General features: G+C 42.2%; 1 protein-coding gene across 3 annotated transcripts; it reads right to left on the bottom strand.

Moving 5' to 3' along the window:
- Nucleotides 1-734: 734 nt before the first annotated feature.
- kiaa0513 (KIAA0513) lies at nucleotides 735-19,117 on the bottom strand. Of its 3 annotated transcripts, none has more exons than XM_080001950.1 (12): nucleotides 19,079-19,117; nucleotides 13,842-14,465; nucleotides 13,027-13,126; nucleotides 12,863-12,936; nucleotides 11,683-11,753; nucleotides 8,977-9,175; nucleotides 8,816-8,856; nucleotides 8,185-8,257; nucleotides 7,335-7,412; nucleotides 3,647-3,727; nucleotides 2,580-2,674; nucleotides 735-2,450 (listed from the first exon to the last, which is right to left on the bottom strand). In XM_080001950.1, exons 2-12 carry the CDS (start codon nucleotides 14,252-14,254, stop codon nucleotides 2,401-2,403), a joined length of 1,275 nt encoding a protein of 424 aa, XP_079858076.1. In that variant the 5' UTR covers nucleotides 14,255-14,465; nucleotides 19,079-19,117; the 3' UTR covers nucleotides 735-2,400. The 3 variants fall into 3 exon arrangements, with proteins under 3 accessions (XP_079858076.1, XP_079858077.1, XP_079858078.1); XM_080001951.1 differs by having other exon boundaries at nucleotides 8,977-9,151; XM_080001952.1 differs by lacking the exon at nucleotides 7,335-7,412.
- Nucleotides 19,118-24,334: the final 5,217 nt, after the last annotated feature.

The following is a 24,334-nucleotide window of genomic DNA, read 5'->3' as shown; positions in this document are numbered from 1 at the left end:
ATAACCTTAAATTGGGCTGCGTCCCCCCCCCCCCCCTCGGCACTTTAAAGCGTTTACATTTCCCATTCTGTGAGAAACGGACGGCTAATGGCCCAGAACTGTGTGCGTGTGTTTGCGTGATCAAGTATTCTTCACTGTATACCATATCCACGCATATACGAGCGTATGCGGCGCCTGTGTATAAACACATGTAAATACCCATGAAATGTCCTCCCCATTTTTGGGAGGTCCTCACTGTAAACAGAGGCCATTTTGAGATTTAGGATCACGCGGCTGGTGGTCAGAGGCCCAGATTCCGACTAAAGGCGAAATTAAGAAATTAAGTAGTGTTTTTGTGTAAGGTCGCCCTCCCACCACTCCCCCCACTCCCACCAGGCCAGTCTGGCATTAATTACATTTGCGTTGTGACACTCTTGACTGGGGCTTTCGCAGCTCGTTACGCGGCGTCCAATCAGGTTGCGGCTTGCATGGGGCCGCTGTTTATTTATGTGTGGGCTTGAAGTCGGCAGACTGTTTGCAGCTCTGGCCCGGGGAGGGGGGCGGGGTTGCGAACACTGGAACACTCCGGCACATTGTGCTACGACCTGAGGTCCCTAATCAACACCCGGCTCGTACGGACTCAGACATATACATCCCCTGCTTGGCCTCGTAGAATGTGTATATGGAGAAAAAACGCGGGCCCAGTTAAAACATTTGGGCGGGGGGGGGGGGGGTGGGGTCTCACATCAAAAGAGGAAAATAAAAATAATTTATTACAGCTTCAGCGAAAAAACATTAACATCGATTCACATATGCAGATGAGGAAATCGTACAGAGAAATAATGAGGACACAAATCTGCGAGAACAGCTGATATTTCAAGAGAAAGCCGTTTGATGGATGTTCCTACCTGGAGCCACAAGCCATAAGTACTTGAAACCCCCCAAAAATGTCAAACATACCAAGCCATGCATTAACAACACGGGAGACGGAAAACATTCCACGGCCAAAGGCAGTGTCAATTGCAGAGGTTATCAGGAGAGTGTGGAAAATCCTATTACATGGACTGGTCTGGATGGATAGGGATTCATTTTTATTCACTTTTTGTAGACAAGGCATAGAAGTTGACATGCAACATGGTTAGGGTCAAAGGTCGCATCGGTAATACAAACAAACTGTGAAGGGAGCTACTTGTACAGCAGCCCCCCCCCCCCCCCCAACAAGGGGATCCTAGGGTTTTTATTTGACAACGGAGACACTTTGTTTACACTTTCAATGAAGGAGAGACACGGAGACAGCAGAGAAACAAAACACACAGACAACCTTGACGTGCGTGCAGACGGACGGCCGAGTTTCTATAGAATGATTTAGGTTTTTCGTCGGGCAGATTACCGTGTGACTCCATCACGGTGTTTTATCGACCACATCCAGCTGTGGCTAAATGGCATCACAGCCAGTGGGTAAATGGCATCGCTTCCTTTAGCCGGGGAAGATTTACAATATTTACAGTGTTAAGTCCGACAACTTAAACAAACTATAAAAAAATGAAATAAAAAAAAAAAAAAAAGTTTAAAAGAACAACTAAATGTTTTCATTGAAACACTTTCAAAAACACAGCTTTGGACTTTCACTAAAGCCTGTCGTAAAGGACAAGTCCTGAAGGTGTTCCATGCATGGAGAGGATTTGGAGACACACTGCTGCCCCACCTTGGTAGGATAGAGTACTGCACTATAAAACAAGACAACAACTGCTTCAAAAAACAACGAAACAAAAAAAACACGGTAACAGTAACTGGACGTGACGCGTGCAGGATTTGTTCTTGTTATTCAGTCAACTTGAGGGTGGATGGTGAGACACAGGCTGGGGGTGGGGGAGGGGGTCACATAAAGGCACGTTAGAGGGAGAGGGACTGATGTTCCAGTGGGTTTCAAATACCGGCTTGAACACGCGCACAAAAAACAGGGATGCATCCTTATTAAGGATGCACCATAATGGGGTTGTGGACGGATGTGAAAGTCGACTGCGTCTATGGAGTAATGGTATAAAACCATAAAACCGTCACCCAAACCGCAGAGTTTCCGTGTGCCAGAAGGGGGGAGATAATGAGTGAATGCATTAAAAAAAACAACAACAACAAAAAAAAAAAAGACATGTAGGAAATGTTATCTGAAGTGCAGAAAATTGTGATATTTAGGTTTGTATTATTGCTAATCTAGGTAAAATGGGAGCACTGCAAGGCTAAACAAGGAGCCATATTACAACACTCTGTGGTTGTATGTATGTATGTATGTATGTATGTATGTATGTATGTATGTATGTATGTATGTATGTATGTGTGTGTGTGTGTGTGTGTGTGTGCGTGCGCGCCTGTTTGTCAGTTTGTGGCCACTTGAAATGCTTTCTGACCCCTCCCTCCGGGTGTTCATTCAGCCGCCATTGTCTCAATGTGGTCACTCAGCAACTTGTACTGCTCTGTAAAAGTGAGGAGGAGGAGAAGAAAAAAACAAAACACGTAAATATCCACTTCCATGTAATTTTCATGACAAGCTTCAACATAAACCCCCGAGCACTGAAAGGCAGCATTGTGAGTGAGGGCGTTACCTTCGTTCAGGTTCCCGATGACCGCCTGCTTCTTCAGGAAGTCATTGCAGAGTTTCTTGCTGAGACCGAATGCCAACATGTTATGAGTGAACGTCCTGGGAATGAGCAAAGCAAACCAAGGTGTGACGCAGCAACAAAAACAACAACAACAACAACAATAATAGTAGTAAACAGTTACAAAAGAGCTCATCTGTGGACAAATGATGGCAGAGTTGTGATTCCACCACAGTCTCCCAGTTTCTTATTTATATCCAACAAACACAATTTTGTCACTCTTTTTTTTATTTTTATGAAACAATCCTATTGCACAGCACAACCCTGTTAACCACAGAGAATGTGAGAAACACAGATAGAACTGAACGTTAATGACTCCTGAGTCAGGTGTCACTCAAGAATGAAGCTCTGACTCAAAGTGAAAATAATTACCGGGGACTAAACGAAGGTCAAAGGTATAAAAAGGACGAAGGCATTTGGAAAAATTCACACTGATTTACTCTTTGCATTCCACCAAAATAAATTGTTTCGATGGAATTAAATGATTCCTGTGAGAATTCCATTCACAACTCAGAGCCGAACCGACTCTATTGACTCTGGTTTATCATTCACCAGAAGTCCTCTCTCGCTCACCGTGTGCTACGCAGAGTCATTCAAATCAACGAAGAGTCAAAAAAAACAACAACAAATGACTCGTCAAGAACCGAATCTCCAAAAGTGCTGAACCTTTCGTCACTACAAACAGTGCTCACCTTCACCGTGAAACCTGTTCTGATGAACAAGGTTGGTGTTCTGGCTGGAACTGACGATAAGGTGGATTGGTGCAACCTTGTCAATTTGATCTTGCAACGCCAAAGCTAAGTTACATGATATATTGTTTGCATTGATTTTTCAGTCCTTCCTTTTATCAAAAGAGGCGGTGCGTTGTGGAAGCACCCTGCATCCTAGCAGTGAAAGGGGTGTTAAGTCCTCCTTGTCAAACTGTGGATACCGCCGTGAAAGAAGAGGCTCCGGTCTCCAAGCACCACTTCTGTCATTTATTCAATCAGTGCACAACGCGCCCGCTCACTCACCCAAGCTGGCCGAAGGCGATGTTCTCATCCATTTTGGAGCTGTCGTCCCTCTCTTCCTGGGTCATGTGACTCCACTTCTCCCTGAGAGAGAGAGAGAGAGGGGAGAGAGAGCACACATGAGGAAGGGATTCAGAAGACGGGGTATCCAAAACCGGCACTTCAAAATGTCACACTCAATGAAGTCTCAACATTTAGAGGCATATCTGTGGTTCAAAGCCACACTGAATTAGCATTTTCAGAAAGCCTTTCAGGGAATAAATAGGGCTTGATGTGGTTTTTGGACACACACACACACACACACACACACACACACACACACACACACACACACACACACACACACACACACACACACACACACACACACACACACACACACACACACACACACACACACACACACACACTTTATACAGAAAAATATATATATATATTCCGGTTATACAAGAACAAACACCATTAAAAATGCCACGAAGTGTGTGCAGCAACCAGACACATTCTTAATATTTTGAAAATTAAAATTACAATACAAGACAACGTCACACTCAACTTGTCATTACTAACAAACAGAGGAAGCGAATGACTTCAGCTTATTTGATGAAGGCTTTGTGAGGCTGCAAAATTATGCCATAAAAATGGCCAATAGAAACACAAAAATGTAAAAAAAAAAAGAACAAATAAGAAAACAAGCATTTGGGCAAATGGCAGTGAATGCAGAGTCAATTTCTGTCAAGGTAACATTGAAAACTAACGTCTGTTCATAACACCTCAACCAAACTGGGTTTGCGCTCCCCTAGTGGTCTTTGACGGAACTGCAGGAGCTCCACAGCAAGATTGTGATTTCAAAATATTTTTATTTATTTTATTTATTCATTTTAGTTAAAAAATGCTTATATATGCAGTTATTTTTCACAATATAATGAGTAATTTTCTGTCATTTTATTAAATGTATTAACTCAATTTTGATAACATGCAAACTCTGAAACCAGTATCATTATTGACAATGATGATGCCAGAAATATTTAAAATAATGTTAATAAAAAGAGCCATTATCATCAAATAATTCATAACTTATAAGAGTTAACACTTATAAATGGATGTCATTCCACAGTGTTGTGACTGGTTACTCCGTTAGTCTATAGATATAAACTCTTTCAACCCCGATTTTCTGACCAAAAGGTGTCAACAATGCTATCATCTAAAGGGAGATTCTGAATATTTCAATGCAGGAATAATAACAAAAATAAAAAATAAAAGAAAGAAATCTGTACTGCTTTGGTTGTTAGAAGCGGGGTCCATTTTCCTATCGTTGTTGCAAAGCTTTGGAAATATTTACACCATTCCTTTTTCGAATCAACTCTTATTTTAACCATTATTAAAACCAAATTAAATGTTTGATGAAACCAACGTCGTGTGGAATTGACAAGTGGTTTAATGACATTACATTTTTGGTTTTGCAGCTATTGCAAAAAAGAAAAAAGTTTTGTGATCGCTTAACTGGTCCAAATCAATCGCACTTTGTGAATAAGGTGTATAATGAGGTGTATAAGGAATAAGGTGTCGTGTAAAAGGCTGTTAATAATAGAGCCATGCTATTCAATTTGGGGAGGACTATATGTGGAACATTCTGGAACCCAGGAAATGAATCGGCATTACCTTACAGAGGGTACAAACAGAGGGTGGGGGCAGGGTTGGAAGAGTTGAACATGCATAAATGAACATCGCATGCAAACGGAGGGATTCCAGTAGGAACAGATCAATGGACTGAACGTGCCTAATCACATGTTGTCCTAACACACAACAAGAGGTAATTATATATTAAAGTGGTAATCCACATCATTATCTCTGTGTTGGGTGGATTATACTACATCATCCTGGTTTACAATCGCCTTGGTCAACTATATCGACCACACTGAGCTACACCGCTCTTATTCTAATTCACCACGGCTGCCTTTCACTGTCGTGCGTGACGGACGGCACGGCCAACGATGGATACAACATATATAGGAGCACATCCGCAATGCAAATACATTGAATGGCTGCTTCTTAAAAAGCGCCAGCTAAAAAAGTAGCAAATACAGGATGTAACCATTATTGGTTTATTTTTTATTATTGCCATTTTAACTAAAGCACCTTGAAACCTACGTCAGCGGCTGCGAGTCTATTACCATGACGAAGCTTATTCTGACCGTAATCTAGAGACCCGAGCTCCCTGACCTCAACTCCGACTGGCTGCTGTGAGAACTGAAGCCTTTAGGCGCATCTCCCCAAGGAGAAAAAATAAAATAAAAACACCTTGTTCACTGGAGCATGCCTGACAAACTGCAAATGAGGACCCCACGGGTGTTACCCACGACATTGGGCTCCCGCTGACCCTGCGCATGCAAATCTGAGCACCCATTAGTTCCACGCTCTCCATCCTTCCACTCCTCCTCTCCCCGATCTGTCCCTCACTGCTCTCTTTCAATGTCCTCTATGCTGATTTATCACTCCAAAAAAACAACAACAAAAATAAACAATGTTTAAGGGCAGTGGACGGATAGATGGAAGAACAGACCTCTCGTCTTTCTCCTCCACCTGCGCTCCCCTGCCCCGGTAAGCAAGACACAAAAGGAGGGAGACAAAGGGTTAAAGTCACACGAGCGAGCGAATGGAAACTCGGAGAGAGGAGGAAGAGCAGAAGAGAAAGAGAATAAAAGATCTCAAGTCTTGGGTTAGAGCATTTGACACACGCATGAAGTGTGAGAATTATATTTAAAGACGTATTAAAACGAGGCATTCTGCCGTCGTCTACTCCTCAACACACACACACACACACACACACACACACACACACACACACACACACACACACACACACACACACACACACACACACACACACACACACACACACACACACACACACACACACACACACACTGTTTTATTGTGGTATTCAAATTCCACAGGATTTTCTTTTGTGGAAATTAGCTTTTGTGTTGCAAGAGATGTACTGTATCAAAATTGCAAAGATGTACTTATCTATCTAATTAATCAGTTCCAGCCAGAATAGCAGCACCGGCAGAACAAGCTTCACTCTGAAAGTGAGGGCTATACGTAGTGATGAGAGATTCAACTCTTTTATAGAGATTCGGTTCTTGACGAGTCACATACCATAATACACATTATAACACAATGTGTAAATCAGTCCAATGTGAATGATACCAAGTGTCTTGCTCTTTTTTTTTTTTACACTTTAATTTTTACTTAAATTGAATCCCGAGTAATTATTTTCAGTTTGTGGTGTCAAAGATTCACTCTTTTGCCAGAGTGACTCCAGAGTCATTTAAAACATTTGTTCGCCATGAACAAATCATTCACGAGTCACGCATCATTATTAATAGGCCATAGAAACAAGCACAGTTCCATGTGTTGTTTTTAGTGATTAAAAGGATAGTGGTGTAATGAACATTACAACCTGGTCTGAAGGTTATATTTGAATTATATAACATGATGAAACCTCAGTTGGGATAGCTTGTAGCCTCACTATCATAGAAGAAAAATAAAGGTATACACAAACCAGTCACTACTTAAATGTTGACATCGGGTAAACGCAGCCTGATTGATTTAATTTCAGAACCCAAGAGGAGCATACATTCACGTGTGACCCGATAGTCAGTCTATCTACCCCTCCATCTCGTCCCACCTGGTGGGGGGCGACCTCTTCTTCCGCTCGCAGTGGACGGCGTCGAAGAACGCGGCGTTCCAGAATCTCAGCGTGTGCCTGCACACATTTACATTTAGTCATTTAGCAGACGCTTTTATCCAAAGCGACTTACAAGGGAGAATAACATTCAAGCTACATTGCGACAGAGACATTAGTGTAACAATAAATACTGCTAGGTAGTGCTAGAGCTGGGTCTTCAAGTGCTTCTTAAAGACAGAGAGGGAGGTCCTTGCTCTGGTCATTTTTGGCAGCTCGTTCCACCAACGTGGAACAAATGAGAATAACCTGGATTGCCGTGGTTGTACGGCCGGCATAGCCATGCGACGCTCGTTGGACACGCACCCACGCACGCACGCACACGCACACACACACACACACACACACACACACACACACACACACACACACACACACACACACACAAAACCCTGAAACAGCAGAACGTGTAGCAGAGTATAAAGTATAGAAAATGAAAAATGAACAAATATGTAAATATGTATTTGACTTATTTACCTTCATGTTGTAAGTAACTATCAATCTCATTCAATAAAACATCATACATTAAACATTTTATGATTATTTTGCTGATTTTAGAACATCTAATTTTCGGTTCACGTTCATGCTTGAGACAGAGAGAGAGAGAGAGAGAGAGAGAGAGAGAGAGAGCGAGAACAAATGGCGTCCTGAATGTAATAACAAAAGAACTGTTGTGATCTCCCTGCCTAGCAAAATGTGATGATGACCACACGTTCTTGATTTTTAGTTAACAGGTAAATGAGTAGAAGTTATATATCCTATATATCCAGTACGACCCCTCCCCTCTACCTACCAGATGGGCTGCTGCTTCAGGTGGGTGTACAGGTACATCTTCTCCCCCCTTTTCTCCTCTGGAGCCCCAGATACTAGTGTGCGTGATGGAGGGACACACACAATATAATAATAATAATAATAATAATAATAATAATAATATAAAATATATGAATAATTTTAATACAATTAAATAAAATGTATTATAATATTATATAATGGGACGGTTTTGCCAACAGGTTTTGATCTAAATCAGGACTTACATAATCATACTTAAATGAATCCAGAATTTATTATAATTTATAATTTCTGAGACACTGCTTAATTTGAGATTAATTAGTTACAAGTCCTAGATTAAGGGGATGAAGGACTAGTCAGTCCTTCTGTCTGGTTTAGGTGCTGGTCCAGATAATCAATTTACTCTATTGTTAAAGTCAACCTGGAGACTCACATCCATTAATCCAAAAATAAACCTGCCAGGTTTAACCTTCCTTCTGGAAATCAGATTTTAGACTAGGGTGAGCATGAAACAATTTTAAACCACGACTGAAGAAGGCCGTTGCAGTTACTCCAGATTAAGATTAAGCCTAATCTGTGTCCGCGAAACCGTCCCAATCTGTTTTAAGGTCAAGCAGCTCGTCATCGGTCTGTACCTGGTGATTTGGGCATTGCCTCCACTGGGAACTCACCCTCCCTGGATAATAAGAGGGATTTTAATACTCAAAAGCGGCCTTGAAGGATATTTCTGCTTATGAAAACGAAGCGGAAGACAATTGAGACAATTGAGAATTGCGCAAACTTGGGGAACGCTCACTCAGTCCGACGAGCCGTGGGCCCCTTTAGCTTGCTCTCCAGGCTCCCAAAGAAGCCCCGCACGTCGCTCTTGGAGGTGTTCTTGAGCATGCGCTCGGCAGCGTCCCGCTTGCCGCTCAGCCAGGAGTTGGCCTTGTTCAGATAGGAGGCGGGCGGGACACCACGCTCCAGCAGCTCTACAGGGGACAGCAGGGTTTTGCCTGGATGGACCATAGTATGAGGTATAACGGTTTGATATTGGGAAACAAGTGTTGAAAGACAAGCGTAGAGCAAAACGGGATAAAGGAAGAAACAGCATGTGTGCTGCATACATGGGGTTTCCTCCACCTCACGTCAGTAAGGACCCACCACCAAAAACATGCACCCATCATCTTCTGACCAGCGATGGACATTTATCACCTGGTCCCCGGGCGCGTCCACGTATGCTGCCCACTGCTCCTGGCTGTGCCCCCGGAGGAAGGACAAGCCAGGATGGGTCAAAAGCAGAGGAACCATTTCACCGGCCACCATCAAAAAGCATGTGCATGTGTGTGTGTGCAAGCATGTGTTGTAGTGTGGTGTGTTGCGTGACGAATAAAGACTGTTTCTTTCTTTCTTCTTCTTCTACATGTCTTGTGCATAGATTGAAACACAAGGCCGGCATTACATCATTTGGATGCTTAAATCTGCTGGCAAGCAATGTTGCATATGAATTAAGTGTGTTGCAAGCGAGAACCACCACACAAACTGCAACTCCCTGTGAGTCATCACTAAAGGTTGTCTCCGGGACACGACATAGACTTTTCGGAATCTTTGACTGTTTTAAAGTATTTAAACAGTTTTTCCTAGATGGGAGTGAGGTGGATTTAACAGGAATTTATCCTTGAAGATATTCTTATCCAGGTTGTTTGAAAGCTGGTGGTACAATAATAATGCACATTAATCAACTAAAACTAGCCTAATCCATCAAAAAAATAAAAAAATGGAATTGCACTCTTGTGTTGCAAGATAAAAAAAATTGCAGTGGTGTAATAATTAGGGGTGGGCCGGTTATGTCATAATATTTCATAAATTGACGGTTACCGACACACACAAAAAAATATCATAATCGCCATTTCTTAATGTTTTTCTAAAATGTATAAAATGATCTCCCTTTCCTATAAATATAAATGTACGATTTCATGTATGCTTAAACACCACATGATCCCTCTAAAACTAAGCTGACAATTCTCCCTGCAACAATGGTGCCGTTTCTGAAGTGTGCTGTCTTTGACAACACAACAGCATCAGCCTCTAGTGTGACAATCACACTAATTTAATAAACTTATTGTACAAAATGATACAATGATTTTAAATTATTTAATTCAATAAACGGTGTAGCCTTGAGATAGGACGGTGCTGACTTGCTGACAGCGGAGCTGTGAGCGGCCGGTGGTGCACCGCCACAGGCTGCACCAGCACTGGAGCACACAGTACCATATCGGTAACAGCCATCTAATGGCCGTTCCACCCATTTCCCATTCCATCTCCATGCTACAGGCTCTGATGGGAATTTATACATTTTTTGGATTGTTTCTCCATGTGGGAACCTCCCCGTAAAGGAGGCAAATGTGTGAAGCTGCTGTGGAGCCGCAGCTGAACCATGTGCGTAACGCTTTCCCCCCCAGTTCGGATGTTGAGCGTTAAAAATTTGAACATATTTGAAAATTAAAAATAATAAAGCATACAAATTTTAATGGGATTATGGAGGAATATCTGCATATCTGTTTTTTTTTCCTGCGACCAACGAAAAACTTGGTCATCAAAACGTCACACAGCTGTCCCGGCATGCCAGCAGTGCTTTTTACACACCTCTGACCTCTGCTGCCGGCTCAGAGGCGGATCAACAATGCCCCCCATTCCATGTTCGTACCTTTTACACAGAAAGACGAGGCGAAATAAAGCTGCAACATTTCTGCCTTGAACAGGTTGTGTAAAAGTGGCTTATGTAGTAATAATAATAATAATAATAATAATAATAATAATAATAACCCAATAACAATAATAACAACAATAACAACAATAATAATACTAATAAATACTACTACTACTACTACTTCTAATAATAATAATAATAATAGCCTAATAATTACAACAACTAGGCTACTACTACTGCTACTACTACGTATATAATAACGCATCCGAACGGGATTCTTAGCACCGCTGGAAACTTAGTCATGCCCCCCCCCCTCGCTCATGCCTCAAACCAAAGAAGGTGAATTTGCTCGTCTTCTTAGCACGGCACCTCGACAAAGTCAAGTTAAAATAAAACAGGCCAGACACTTTCTTGTATCGTTTGTTTGTCTGCTTGTTTGTTTATTTAACAGGGACAAGCAGAATGAATGGTAACTGTCCCAGAAAAGCGCATTTTGCCCTAATGCCTTCAGGCAATGCTGATCTATTTGAATTTGTTTTAGAAATTGAACACAACCATACTTAAATGTTATACTGTTTGACATTTAATATTTGAGAATGTTAAAAAAGGCTATTTCATTTTATTTGACATAAATCAAACGTTGCAAGTTGGAAAGATGCCCGACAAAACTCTCTGACATGGCTAACAGGATAGTGGTATCACCGTGGAATTATTTTATTATAAACAGTGAGCTGTGGAAGACAAATGATTCTAGAATAATGTTATTAATTGTGGGGATGCTTAGAAACCATGACACCAGTGTGTGTGCCTTACCGATGTGGTAGTATGTGAAGCACATGGTCATGAGATTTTTAGCTGGGCTGTAGTCATCCATCTGGTAACACCTGCACACAAAACAATATTCGTTTTCTTAAGTACAGGAAAGCATAGCAAAAAATTTATAAAAATCTGGACCGCCTGTTCTACCGAGCGAGACTTAAGAACACTTAAGGCCCTTTCCCACTTGCACTGTAAACCGTAAATCTACTGGCAATGTTCCGTATTCGGGTCACATGGGAAAGGGAGCCGGTCTCGATGTTCCGTAAAAAGCAGTTATGTAAATTCCCCCACTCAAAATTGCCGGTACAGCTGTGAATGGAAGTGTGTGGGAATGGAAGCAGTAACATTGCTGTAAAGTAGGGGTGGAGCCAAATCCAAATAAATAATAATTAAAAAAAAATGGCGCTCAGCTGAAAGGACGAGAAACTGAAACACTTCCCGTCTTTACGGAGACAGGTCTTTATATTCTTAACTTTTATTCCTTTTCTTCTTAAAAATGGCACTCAGAGTGTCTTTTACAGTTAAGGGTACGCTACTACTGTGTGGTGGCATTGGGCACAAGCGCTTTGCTTGCCCGCCGGCTGCCCTGCAGGGTGGAGGGGAGCTGGGAGGAGCGAACAGTGAGAGGGAGAACGGGTGGAGAACGTTCATTCTCCGAAGGCAGAGAGGTTGAAAATGATCACACTGATTTAATAACTTTGGGTTTGGGGTTATTGTGCCCGGGGACGAGGGCTCTGTCGCTTTTCAGTCAGCGGAGGAAAGAGTCTGCGGGTGGGGAGACGGGGAGCGAAGCGTTTGTCTAAAAACAGATCATGTAGTCTAGTCTCGCGTGATATTAGACACCTCTTGCACGAGCATTCTGTACTGCATCCGTACAGTCGTCTATGTGGGAACAGACTCCTTACCAAACTTTTCCGTCAAGGAGGCCTATGTGGGAATTACTACCTACTGCTGTTGCCGGATATTTTTTATGCAGCAATGTTACAGATTCCATGTGGGAAAGGGGCTTTAGAAATTCTTGCTTCAAGTATACTATTCAAATGCGTTCAATCTGAAAGTAAAGTTCCAGAAAAACTAGCTTTGCGGGGCTTTTCAGCATGCTTGTGAAACTTCACAAAAGTCATATATATATACAAAAAAATAGAACAAGAAAGCACCAAGGGCCTGCACTCACTCGAAAAGCACCACGGCGAAGGACTGGACCAGTCGGTAGAAGGTCACTTCGCTCACGCACTTGGAGTTGCAGCGCTGAAACACACGAGGTGCACAGCACATGCATTGGCGTTTGGACTCTTAGTTAGCTTAAAATTTGCTTGCAGGGCAAAGCAAATTATTCACCTGTGCGCTGACGTATTTGGCAAACCACTCCCTTCCCTTGCCATTCTCACCACAGCACAGCTCTCCAAAACGAGCCTTCTCCTCTTGGTCAAAGTCCTCCCTGGGTAAATATGAGATAGGGGGGTGTAAAAAAAAAAGTCACCCTCTTTAGAGGAACCTCTGCATTGGTTTTGTTAACCTACAATAATATTTATCCGTATTCACAAATGGTTTGTGTATGTCATTAAACTGTCATTCAAAAGAGTGTTAGTGTATCAGTGTCTGATGGTGAAGCATTGACTTATATAATGCACTGATGTAGGTACAGTATGGAGTTTTTATTTTTTTTGGAAGAAATATAACAAACAAAAATATTTTATTTATTTTTCCATATACACCCTCCCTCACATAATTTCCCATACTCTTTCAGAGATAGTGTAGATGACAGGGAAGCAAACACAGCAACAGGAAATATCTCAACACCTGGAGTGGAAAAATCTCTTTCATCCGATAATAGCCATTGTGCCCTTAAGCAATGCAGTTGAGCGCGCGCGCACACACACACACACACACACACACACACACACACACACACACACACACACACACACACACACACACACACACACACACACACACACACACACACACACACACACACACACACACACACACACACACACCTTTGAAAGTTAAAAGCCCTTTGAAATGTTTTTTTCTGTAAGCTTTTAGTGACAGAAACTAGATTTTTGTTTTAACTGTATTGTTAAGTCACCGTCAGACACAATCCCGCGTAAATTAAAACAAATAAATAAGTAAATGAGCAAACTCCTTACTTTCCGTGAAAGACTTTCTCCACGTAGGCCTTCATGAACCCCCGCCTCTCTGCTGCTTCGGGGCTCACGCTGTCGCCGCTGTGAGTGGAAGAGGAGGACGAGCGCCGGAGCTCCCACCTGTGGGACGGGGGTAGGTCCATGTCGTTCTCGCTGTCGGCCGACTCTGTGGCATCGCTGTCGTTTTCGTCTCCGCCCTCGTCTACCCCGCCACCATGGCGCAGATGGTGGTTGTGTTGTTGGCCGCCAAGATTCGTGGGAACCATCGGCTCCGGCAACGGGGCGCCCGTGGAAGACGACAACGACTCGGGAGATAGAGCTGCTGGGACTCCGTCATCGTTACCGCCACTGGAGGATGCCGTGGCATCTGAGGGCAGGTCAAAGTCTATAAGGTTGTCCACCACGGTACCCTCCATGTCTTGGAAGGAGGTTCCTTCCCGTTAGAATCTCAAGGATTACTCAATGTGAGTTGCTTTGGGACATGAAGGCACTGGAACGGCCAGATGGCCAGAGAAGGCGGACATCTTGGATTGGGATGGGTGGGTCAATGAAGGTCACGAGTCTTTGTAAACATACCATCCGCCCTTCTAGGGTTGCTGATGTTGACTCCAAAAAAATCCAAAGCAACTGAAGGGGAGAAAGGCACAGATTTATCTCGGAAGTTGTCTCATACCGTTGTCACACCAAAATTAGCGGGTTAATAAAAATAGGCGGTTGACACCTTTCCCCATTACCAGAAGAAATGCTGTTTTTTTTCTGGTGCGTCACGCTTGACATCATGAACACTTCGGGAAAGGGACATTTCATGCTTCCAGTGTGATTGGGTACAAATCAGTAGAGGAAACAGCAACTTATACAAACAATGACATAAAATTTTAAAACTTGAAAAAAGTATTTGAGCCTTTTTTTGATCCAAGAATTGGATCGTTCATGAATGACCCAACGTGACAGTAGAAGCAGCATGGAGCACCTGCGCACAGATACTCGGCTTGGGGCGGTGCTGGACTGACTCGGAGCAAAATTGGCGGGTAGATCCAGGGATCGGAGGTGGAGCCGATTTTAAACCTGTGTCTATTGCCGGGTCATTTGACCCGGGACTGAGACCCGGGTTTTTACTTTCCAACAGGTGACAAATGCTGGATGTTAGCGGGTGTTATCGGGTTTTCAGTGGGAAAAGTGTTGGGCGTCGCTATTGCTGAAATGCACCGTTTTCGCAGGGTCCATGTTAATAGACAAAGATCAACCTTTTTCAGATCAACCCGTGACCAAAACAAAGAACCTGAGACAAAAATGTTGCATTGGATTGCAGATTTGCTGAGAAGGGCAGGATGTTTGAATCGTTTCACTAAAAGCCATGAGACAGGAAACCCACTTTGGCCAGAGACAAACTTCACATCTAATCTTTCAGCTGGGCAAAAAGGTTTTTCTGAGGATGTCTGCTACCACAGCTCTGTGTCGGCCATGTGTCAGACAGCGTTCCAATCTAGAAGAATTCTGCCAAAAACCTGTTTAAAAATCTGTCTAGTTTAGTCTCAGGAAGTTCAATAATCTTGTGATGGTGAAGTACTCTCTAGGCATATTAAATAAACAAGTCAGGAAAAACTTTAAAAAATAGTTATTTTACCTCCCAATAACAGCATGAAAGGCATAAGATAGACAATTTAAGGCCCTGCATGTGATCGTCATATTTCACTGCCTAGAAAATAAAACTAAACCCAAAGGGCTTTTCCCAGTATACCCAGGCATCTGGGCATCCTAAAGTAAAATACATTTTTAACCCCACTTTTGATCAAATCTAAGAACTTATAGCAACAGTAGGTACCAATCCCAATGACAATTGGGAACAATGGCCAAAGTAGAGACAATGACGTCCATCGATCATTTCATCACATCCCTTTAATTACTGAGATTAATACCAGATATATTCCAATCTTGTAGGTACGTGAACATTAATCACTTCTGGAAGTTCCCTTTGCATTTCCAAGAAATTTGACAGTGAATTTAAAATTGAATCATTTGTTGCCTAGAAATATTTAAAGGCTTAGCTAAACTAAATTCAAGAAGATATAATAAACAGTGTTTTTTATCCATTAATTGAATTGAAGAGAGAAGACTTTCCAAGGCCCCGCCGCCCGCCTATTCCCATAGCAGCATCGTCGAAGGACGGCTCACCATTTTAATACTGTGCTCCATCCGTCTGTCCGTCCTTGAGCTAATCTGCTTTAGCGCTCGTATCAGTGGCACTGTTTGGTTGTCTGTAACAGCACTGTTAGCTTGTGCTCATGCACAAGAGCGCACACACACACACACACACACACACACACACACACACACACACACACACACACACACACACACACACACACACACACACACACACACACACACACACACACACACACACACACACCAAGGACCCCTCAGGCCTCTTCTTGGTCTGCAGTTCGGAAAAAATGCGGGGGGTATTACATAATGCAGTATTTAGTGATAAAGACCCGGAGACATATTCAGACACAATAGATAAGCTGTCTCACACACAAACACTTGATGTGACCTAACATGAGCCTGCACACCTCAGCAAATGACCTGCACCTACATGAGAAACAGAGTAAGTTCCCCACATGGTGTGCTTTGCTTTAAAGTGTAAAAACTTCACAGCTGAGGTGGGGTTTATTTCTCTCCTCACGAACCGAGCTGTGCAGAGAGACAAGCTCTTCCTCACGTTTGACGAAGATTAGGAGTGGGCCGTCACCAACGGGATGCAGGTTTGTCACGGTCTGGAGTGATGTGGCACACACACACACACACACACACACACACACACACACACACACACACACACACACACACACACACACACACACACACACACACACACACACACACACACACACACACACACACACACACACACACACTAGAGGGGAGGAACTTCTGTCACTAATAACAGGATGTAGGGAAGCTCCAACGTGAAGCTTGTTCCGGAGGATTCCCACAGACAGTGATAGGACAATGACAGAACACGGACAGAGAGAGAGACGGATGAAGAGAGAGGACAAGGACGGTGCAGCATGTTTGAAGGGGTTCAGTGACCACAGCTAATGCCCTACCCGTGGAGCAAAACAACAATGCAACATGGGAGTGACCTCCTTTGTTTTTCTATTAGGGTCCCATATAGCACGACAGGAGCTTAATGGCAAAAGAAAAAAAAAACTAAAAAAAACCCCACCTTTAGTATCGTGACGAAGTTAAGACATTGTCATATCGCACACTGCAGGTGGATTTCGAAGCCTGCATCAAGACAACAACAACATCTTAACCTGGTCATGTTTATCATGACTGTAAATACATTTTCGTTTATATTACCCAGAGTGTAAGCTGTGCTTTGTTAGTGGTGGATTTGCTGTTCACATTGCTTGCCCTTAAAAGCATTCCAAAGACAAAATCGCAGTTTAGCACCTTTGGCACACAAAAAAAAATAGTAATTCTCACCTTCCATGACATTAATATATGAAAGCCAGCAAGTGATTATATACCTTTTCACGTCTTCCGATTCCCGGGATAAGGACACAAACCCTACACTACCGTGGGCCGAGCCAGATGGGGGGGGACAGTTTATACGGTTAATCCATCTCTGTCGCATTGGGCTATGAGCTATGCGATGCAGGCAAACACAGCACCATAAATCAGCTTCCACCCCATCAGGCCAGATCCTACGGAGCGTATTATCGAGCATTGATTTTATTTTTTGTCTGCGTGGCACGGTGCTTCGGAAAAAGCACATTTCGAATGGGAGATATTTTTACAGGAAAATATTCAGAAACCTAAAGCTGTTGTTTTGAGTCTATTGGGCACTCATGGGTCAGATGATCCAATAAGAACAACAGCCGAGCTGCCGCGGCAGCGATTTGACGGTCGGAAGTGGCTAATAGCAGATATGGTGAAGTGCACTATCTCAGTTAGTCACGCTTGGCCAGCGCCTGTGACCGAGACAGTGAGAGTGAGAGTGAGAGAGAGACGTACTAAATCTGTCACCAAGGCGAACTTGCCCCCAGCAAATGTCAGGAACATGAAAAAGGCTTTAAGGTCAGATGAAGGAAGAAAACGTCAGCCTTTATATTCTCAGGTGGTGAAAACCACCGTCCCCATCGCCCATTGAATTTACCACTATTCAAAAAGGCAGATGAGATTAGAAAAACCAAACCAGCGGATGACATACTGTACATATGAAAGGTTTTGAAAGGTCATCATGGAGGGCGGCCACTCCACTCCGCAAGCCCAAATCCACAGAGTTGACTTCACCGAACTATTCCACTCATTCTTCCATCCACATCCACCTGCCATCCATCATCCACAAATCACGTTGGCCAGAATACAGCCGGAGCCACGGCGTGAGTTATTATGGTGGAAGTAGGAGGAAGTGAAGTACCCTTCCACCCTTCCATGTGCAAGCTCTGATAACACCAAGTCCAGTCACTCCTGGGAACACTGGGAAGCCTGAGCTATCAACATTACAAGTACACTATTACGATTAAAAGGCGTTCTTATTAAAAATGTGAGTGGTGTTTAGTGAACTTATGAATAGGTGAATGTATAATAATGCCAAATATGTGATTTGTGCTGTGACAATTATTGCCGTTGCTGTTGTTTTTATTTATAAATTAAATTAGAAACAATATGAATTAAACCTCATAGACACTCTACAGTGTGTATGAGACAGACTCTAAAATAAAAAAAATATAGATTACTAAATTGAAAAATGTAATGGAAAAAATAAAAACCCTAAAAAAGAACATACAACACTTCATTCAAACACATTTTTTTTTCTTTTATTGTTACATCCTCTCAAAACGCTTGGATCACACCGGGGCTGCACTTGACAGCTGATTTCAGGAAACACTCGACAACCAAACGGAGCAAGCGGCGTGACGTTTACCTGAATACGTAACATTTCAACTTCGGTCGATTTTTATTTGATCTGGTTATTCGCGAATCCGGTAAACGTTGATAAACAACAAAGAACACGAAACAACTGGAGCCCAAACGACTCCCCGCTGGTGCGAACGTGGAGCGTGACGACAACGGAGAATGTATCCGGATGTTATCTTTCATTATGTCATTATACAAAAGCGTGTTTAGGTTCCAGAAGTGAAGGAGAGCGAGGCCAGTGTTTATAAAAGATTTTTTGTGGTTGTTGCAAATATTAATAAGAAGGAGAATAAAAAAAAGAGCATACGTACACGAGAGTCCCGCGCGCCAGCGCAGGGGGGGGTTGGTCTTCACCCTGTGCGTGCGCGTGCGTGCGTGCGTGCGCGCCGTAGCTTTCGACGTTTTCTGGGGACGTGCAGGCACGCGCATGCGCAGGGCGACGCCGACGCGCTTAAGGGGGGGACCCGGTGACGTCACCGAGCGTCTGCCAATGAGAGGCCGGCTGCCAGCCAAACGAGGCGTTCTTTTTTCGTTCGTTTATTTATTTGTTTATTATTTCAAATCACCAATAAGACAGCCTTATTTACGATGAGAACACGTTTCAAGACACACTATTTATTTTGATAATCACCAACCAGTAATATTTCATATATATATATATATATATATATATATATATATATATATATATATATAAATAAAATGAGTCAGTCATGCAGAGATGAAGCTGTCATCCCTATATAAATAGAAGATAAACTGGTCAGGAACAAGAAGAAAATTATGCTTAACATCAAAATGTATAAGAGAACTGAGCAGACAAGAAATTCTACAATTAATCATATATTACATATGTGTATATATATATATATACATGTATACGTGTATGTGTATATATATATATACACATACACACACACACACACACACACACACATATACACATATTTACCCAGATATTCACACAAACACACACACTCACAAACACACACACACACACACACACACACACATATACACATATATACCCAGATATTCACACACACACACACACACACACACACACACACACACACACACACACACACACACACACACACACACACACACACATACCCAGATATTCACACAAACACACACACACACACACACACACACACACACATATACACACATATATACCCAGATATTCACACAAACACACACACTCACACACACACACACACACACACACACACACATATATATATATGTGTGTGTGTGTGTGTGTATCTTCTTCTTCTTTTGACATACATTTGCATATATATATACACATTAACAAGTTATCCCCAATAACATCCACGGCATGAGGCAAATGGTGCATCAGCCATAACCTAACTCACTGGCTCCCCTTCCTCTCTGCAAAAAAATCTCTTTCTCAACTCCGTTTCTTTCTGTCTCTCAAAGGACCCCATTGATGAGTCTGGTTCCACTTGACACGGAACAACACCTTCTGGATTTATTTTTCCGCCCTCAAGGTCACCACCATCCCGTGACTATGAGGTTATTAAAAAAGAAAAAGAAGTCGAAAAGGACACAACAACAAACATTTTTGAAATTAAATATGTATGATCATAATGACTTTGGCTTTATCAGAGCCAGACAATGGAGTCGAGGGGGGAGGCAGGGGAGGCTGATAACACTCAGGGCACCATGCATATATTCCTGTTTCTGGTTGTCATATTGGGGCCAATGCACCAGCCTGGGGCCCATCTAGTGATCTGATGTCCACATCAAATCCAGATATAATTTAGTAAAAACCGTCCCCTTCTGTGATCCATCCCAAAGACAGGGGAACATTCTTTTCTGTTCAATCTCATGTACCACAGAGCACATTAGCAGAGGCAAGGCCTCCATAAGGTATCAATATTTCCAAACCGTCTTTCTTTCACAACACACTTTTTACATTGAAACAAACTGCTAATTCTTTCCAATCTTTAGAAATGGTATTTTTATTTGGGCATACATTTTACAGGACCCACATCTGTTTTTTTTCAATAATGTTAAATGAATGAGCATCTCTCCGACAACGTATCTAACATTGTCATAATTTCAAATATCACCATTTGTAACTATTAACTAGTAATTATTTAGTAACTATTGTGCATAATCTCCGGGTGCGTTGTAAAGGCATTTCACTGCATATATGTATGAAAGTAAGTATATGTATATGACGAATAAACCAAAAAAAAATCCCCAAATCTTGAATTATTTCTCCTATTTGTAGAAAAATAAATGTGAAAAATGTGGGGATGTACATAATCCTATACACTAACTAGAAACATCTGCCATGTGCAATAATCCTCAGAATTTAACAATAAACCAGAAGACTTAACCTAAAGATAAGCAATGAAGAGTAAAAACAATGGGTAATGTACAATAAACCTAAGAAGTGAACATAAAATAAACCTAAGAAGTAAACATAAAATAAACCTAAGAAGTAAACATAAAATAAACCTAAGAAGTTAACATAAAATAAACCTAAGAAGTAAACATAAAATAAACCTAAGAAGTAAACATAAAATAAACCTAAGAAGTAAACATAAAATAAGTCTAAGAATATTATTAATAAATTAATAATCAATAAAGGGATTCATAAAAACAAAAATAAGGATTCAATTTGAACATATACATTGACAAAAAAAACCCTAAAACTTAAAGAGTAATGAGATTAAAAAAAGAATTCGATAAAAGAGAAGAAAATAACTCACCAATTGCGGTTAAGGAAACGAGGATGTTCGCAGCCTGCCATCTAGTGGTCAGACTTTGAAGAGCATTCAAATGAATCCATAATCAAGGGACAGGGTTTTGATTAATTCATTTTTTTAGATCAGGGTGTTATACACTTTTCATTCTCTGCCAATTTCCTCGTGTTTTTTTTCCACCTTAGCTGTGCGTTTAGCTAAAATGTGGTCCACTGCTTGTACATATGCTCAATATTACTGCATACATGTGGCATCTCAGAACCAATTCAGCTCAGCTGTCCTTTGCACTGGTGTCCCCAGTGAGGTTTGACATGCAAATTCCCCCTGCTCCTTGTTGACATTAGTCCTCCACGGTTAAAGACCATTACACTTCAGGTCAAAAAAGATTGTAGAAGTTGAACACTCAGCGTCCCAATAAGTTTGAAAGTAAAGGGGAAAGAGGCAGAAGTGCCCAGCCAGCGACTTCCACCTATTTGCCTGTATAATGAATAGACTTCTGGTAAGCCACTGACGATAGTGACGAGGGCAGCTGGAGTCCAGGGAAGACTAGAGGAAGGCAACCAGGGTAGATTTATGGAAGCAGGAAAGACTGCACAGGGACTGTTGTGCTGGTTATCCAATCCACTAGTCTCCCTTACAGGGATGCACCCTAACTATAACTACGAGAACAACAAAAGAAAAAACCTGCGAGGTCTTCCGAGAGGCCTGGTGGAAGGTGAGCCCAACAGGACGGATGAAACAGCGACAACTGCAACTGCAACGCCTAGCCAGAGAAAGAAACGCAGGTGTGGATGGGAGAGGGTGAATCCGTCACGGATGAATGAAGTGCGAAGAATTAAGAACGGGTGACCTCCAACAACATTGCACCGCCAACGCAAGTCAGACAGGGGGCAAGTTAACCAACGCCAGGTGGCAAACCACAGTGCTATCGTGCCCGTGGTTGTTGGAGACGGGGAGGAAGGGAGTCAGGAGGGCCTTGAGATGCAGATGAACCTCCCAAGCAATCTCCAAGGAGAAGCACCTGTCGGCTCCCTGACGGAGGAGACGGATACGGAGGAGCCAGCCCAACAAGCAGGGAGCCAGAAGAAGCTGGGGAGGAAGGCAAAGGTGAACTGGCCAAGGGCAAACAAGGTCCAGGATTGAAGGAAGTTGGACAAAGACCTATCCTATGTATGACCCCTTAAAAGAGCTCTGCGAGGCAGTGCAGAAGCCATGCTAAATCAGTTTTGAAACCTTGTACTTGAGGAGCGTAGCAGCAGGTTTGGGGAGGTTGTCCCCAAGAAAGGTGGGGAAATGCATTGGATCGAGAAAGGGAAAGGCTGAAGGTGCTTTGGGCTGGAGACTGTAGGAAAATGCCGTAGTTCTTCAAGAATCCCTTCAAACATGCCAGAGGCAAAGAGCGGAAACCTCAAGGTTGCAAGGGAAGAACTGGAAGTGCATAGTATAGTGACGTTCCTGTCTCTGCTAACGCCAGGAGATGTTCTGGGAAGGAATGAATTACCACAAGGAGGTCTTTTGTTCACTTTTGTGGACTATATGGCTGCATGAAAATTACTTGACACTGAAAGTTCAACTTGAAAAATAAAACTACTAGCCGAGGCTTGTTACTACGGAAGCCCTAATCGGCCATATATTCACACATTTCCAATTGAAGGCCTCACGCGTAATGTATTCTACAAATGTGCTGATCAGGGACTATAACTGGTTATCTTTCAAATCCTATTTTAACTCATGAGTGAACAATTAGGGATGAAACCGGTTTAACGCATATTTTCCGCCCACATGAAATCAGTGTCAATAACGTTTGGATGAGATTTTGATCAGTACTATTCATGATCCACACTGACCGCCGTGTTAAACTAAAGAGAAGAAAAACATCTTCATTACTTTGTCATTTAAGACTTTGCCCTTTTGTTCAAGAGTCAAATGAATTATAGAGAGTTGTAAATGGAAGTATTCATTTGTGATAAGTGGCCAAACGTACTTTTCTGCATGAATACGCACAATTGACCTCTAGTCGTAGTTCGAAGAGATTGACAAACTTTAAACTGGTGGGTTGAAACTCATTAAAAGGGTTCAAATGATGTCCCATAACGTTGAAAAATATTAGACAAACGGCATCATAAGAAATAGATTTGATTAATACAGACACATGTAGGCTATGTTAATCTTCTTTTTATCACTTCTCTCTGAAAAGGGGGATGTCACTGACAGAGGCAGATAGACCTTTTCCTTTCTCTCTGGATTTCTTGAAACAAGAACAATTCTGGAGCTGGTCTCTAGATGGCACCAATGAATTTAGTTTGAAAGTTGTTTTTTTTTTAATAATAAACCACCAGTCTAACTCTGCTGTAGACAGAGGTGGGGGTTGGACCAAAATGTCACTCGTTTAATATATCCTGGACATTTTGGTACTGAATGTCTTTAATAATTTACTAAATCACTGAAACAATCCCATATTTAGGATAGGTCAAGCACCTGTCACGTGATGTGATGTGAAAAACTGAAGGCATCATGGATGCTCTTAAATTTTTCTCAAGGTTTAGATTATTGTGCAATTTTGATAGAAGAGACTATAACAAACATTGGTGTAGTTGTACCTGAAGAAGTGGCCATACTCTTCATTTTTGCCCCCAAAAAAAGTTTTTTAAGCGGCCCGGTACAGCAAAGGATAAACGCCCTGTTTTATAAACAGTGACGTGTGAAAACTGTCGCTTAACTTCTGCTGCTTGACTTCAGGGAGTAAGGATCATTATGGAATCAACATTAGCCAGAGAAGAGCATTCAATCAATACTGGCCCACAGATTGTAGGGTAAGACAACTAC

Source organism: Zeus faber (assembly GCF_960531495.2).
Source record: "Zeus faber genome assembly, chromosome: 6".
NCBI classification, from domain to species: domain Eukaryota; kingdom Metazoa; phylum Chordata; class Actinopteri; order Zeiformes; family Zeidae; genus Zeus; species Zeus faber.
Note: the sequence above shows the minus strand (reverse complement) of the source record. Positions and strands in the feature narration are given on the sequence as shown.

Excerpts from the sequence above, each read along its gene's own strand:
- kiaa0513 (XM_080001950.1), bottom strand. The coding sequence starts at position 14,254 with ATGGAGGGTACCGTGGTGGACAACCTTATAGACTTTGACCTGCCCTCA. Across the intron at positions 13,127-13,841 it reads GAGAAAGTCTTTCACGGAAA|GGAGGACTTTGACCAAGAGG; the intron begins GTAAGGAGTTTG and ends ATATTTACCCAG. Across the intron at positions 11,754-12,862 it reads TTCGCCGTGGTGCTTTTCGA|GTGTTACCAGATGGATGACT; the intron begins GTGAGTGCAGGC and ends TTTTGTGTGCAG.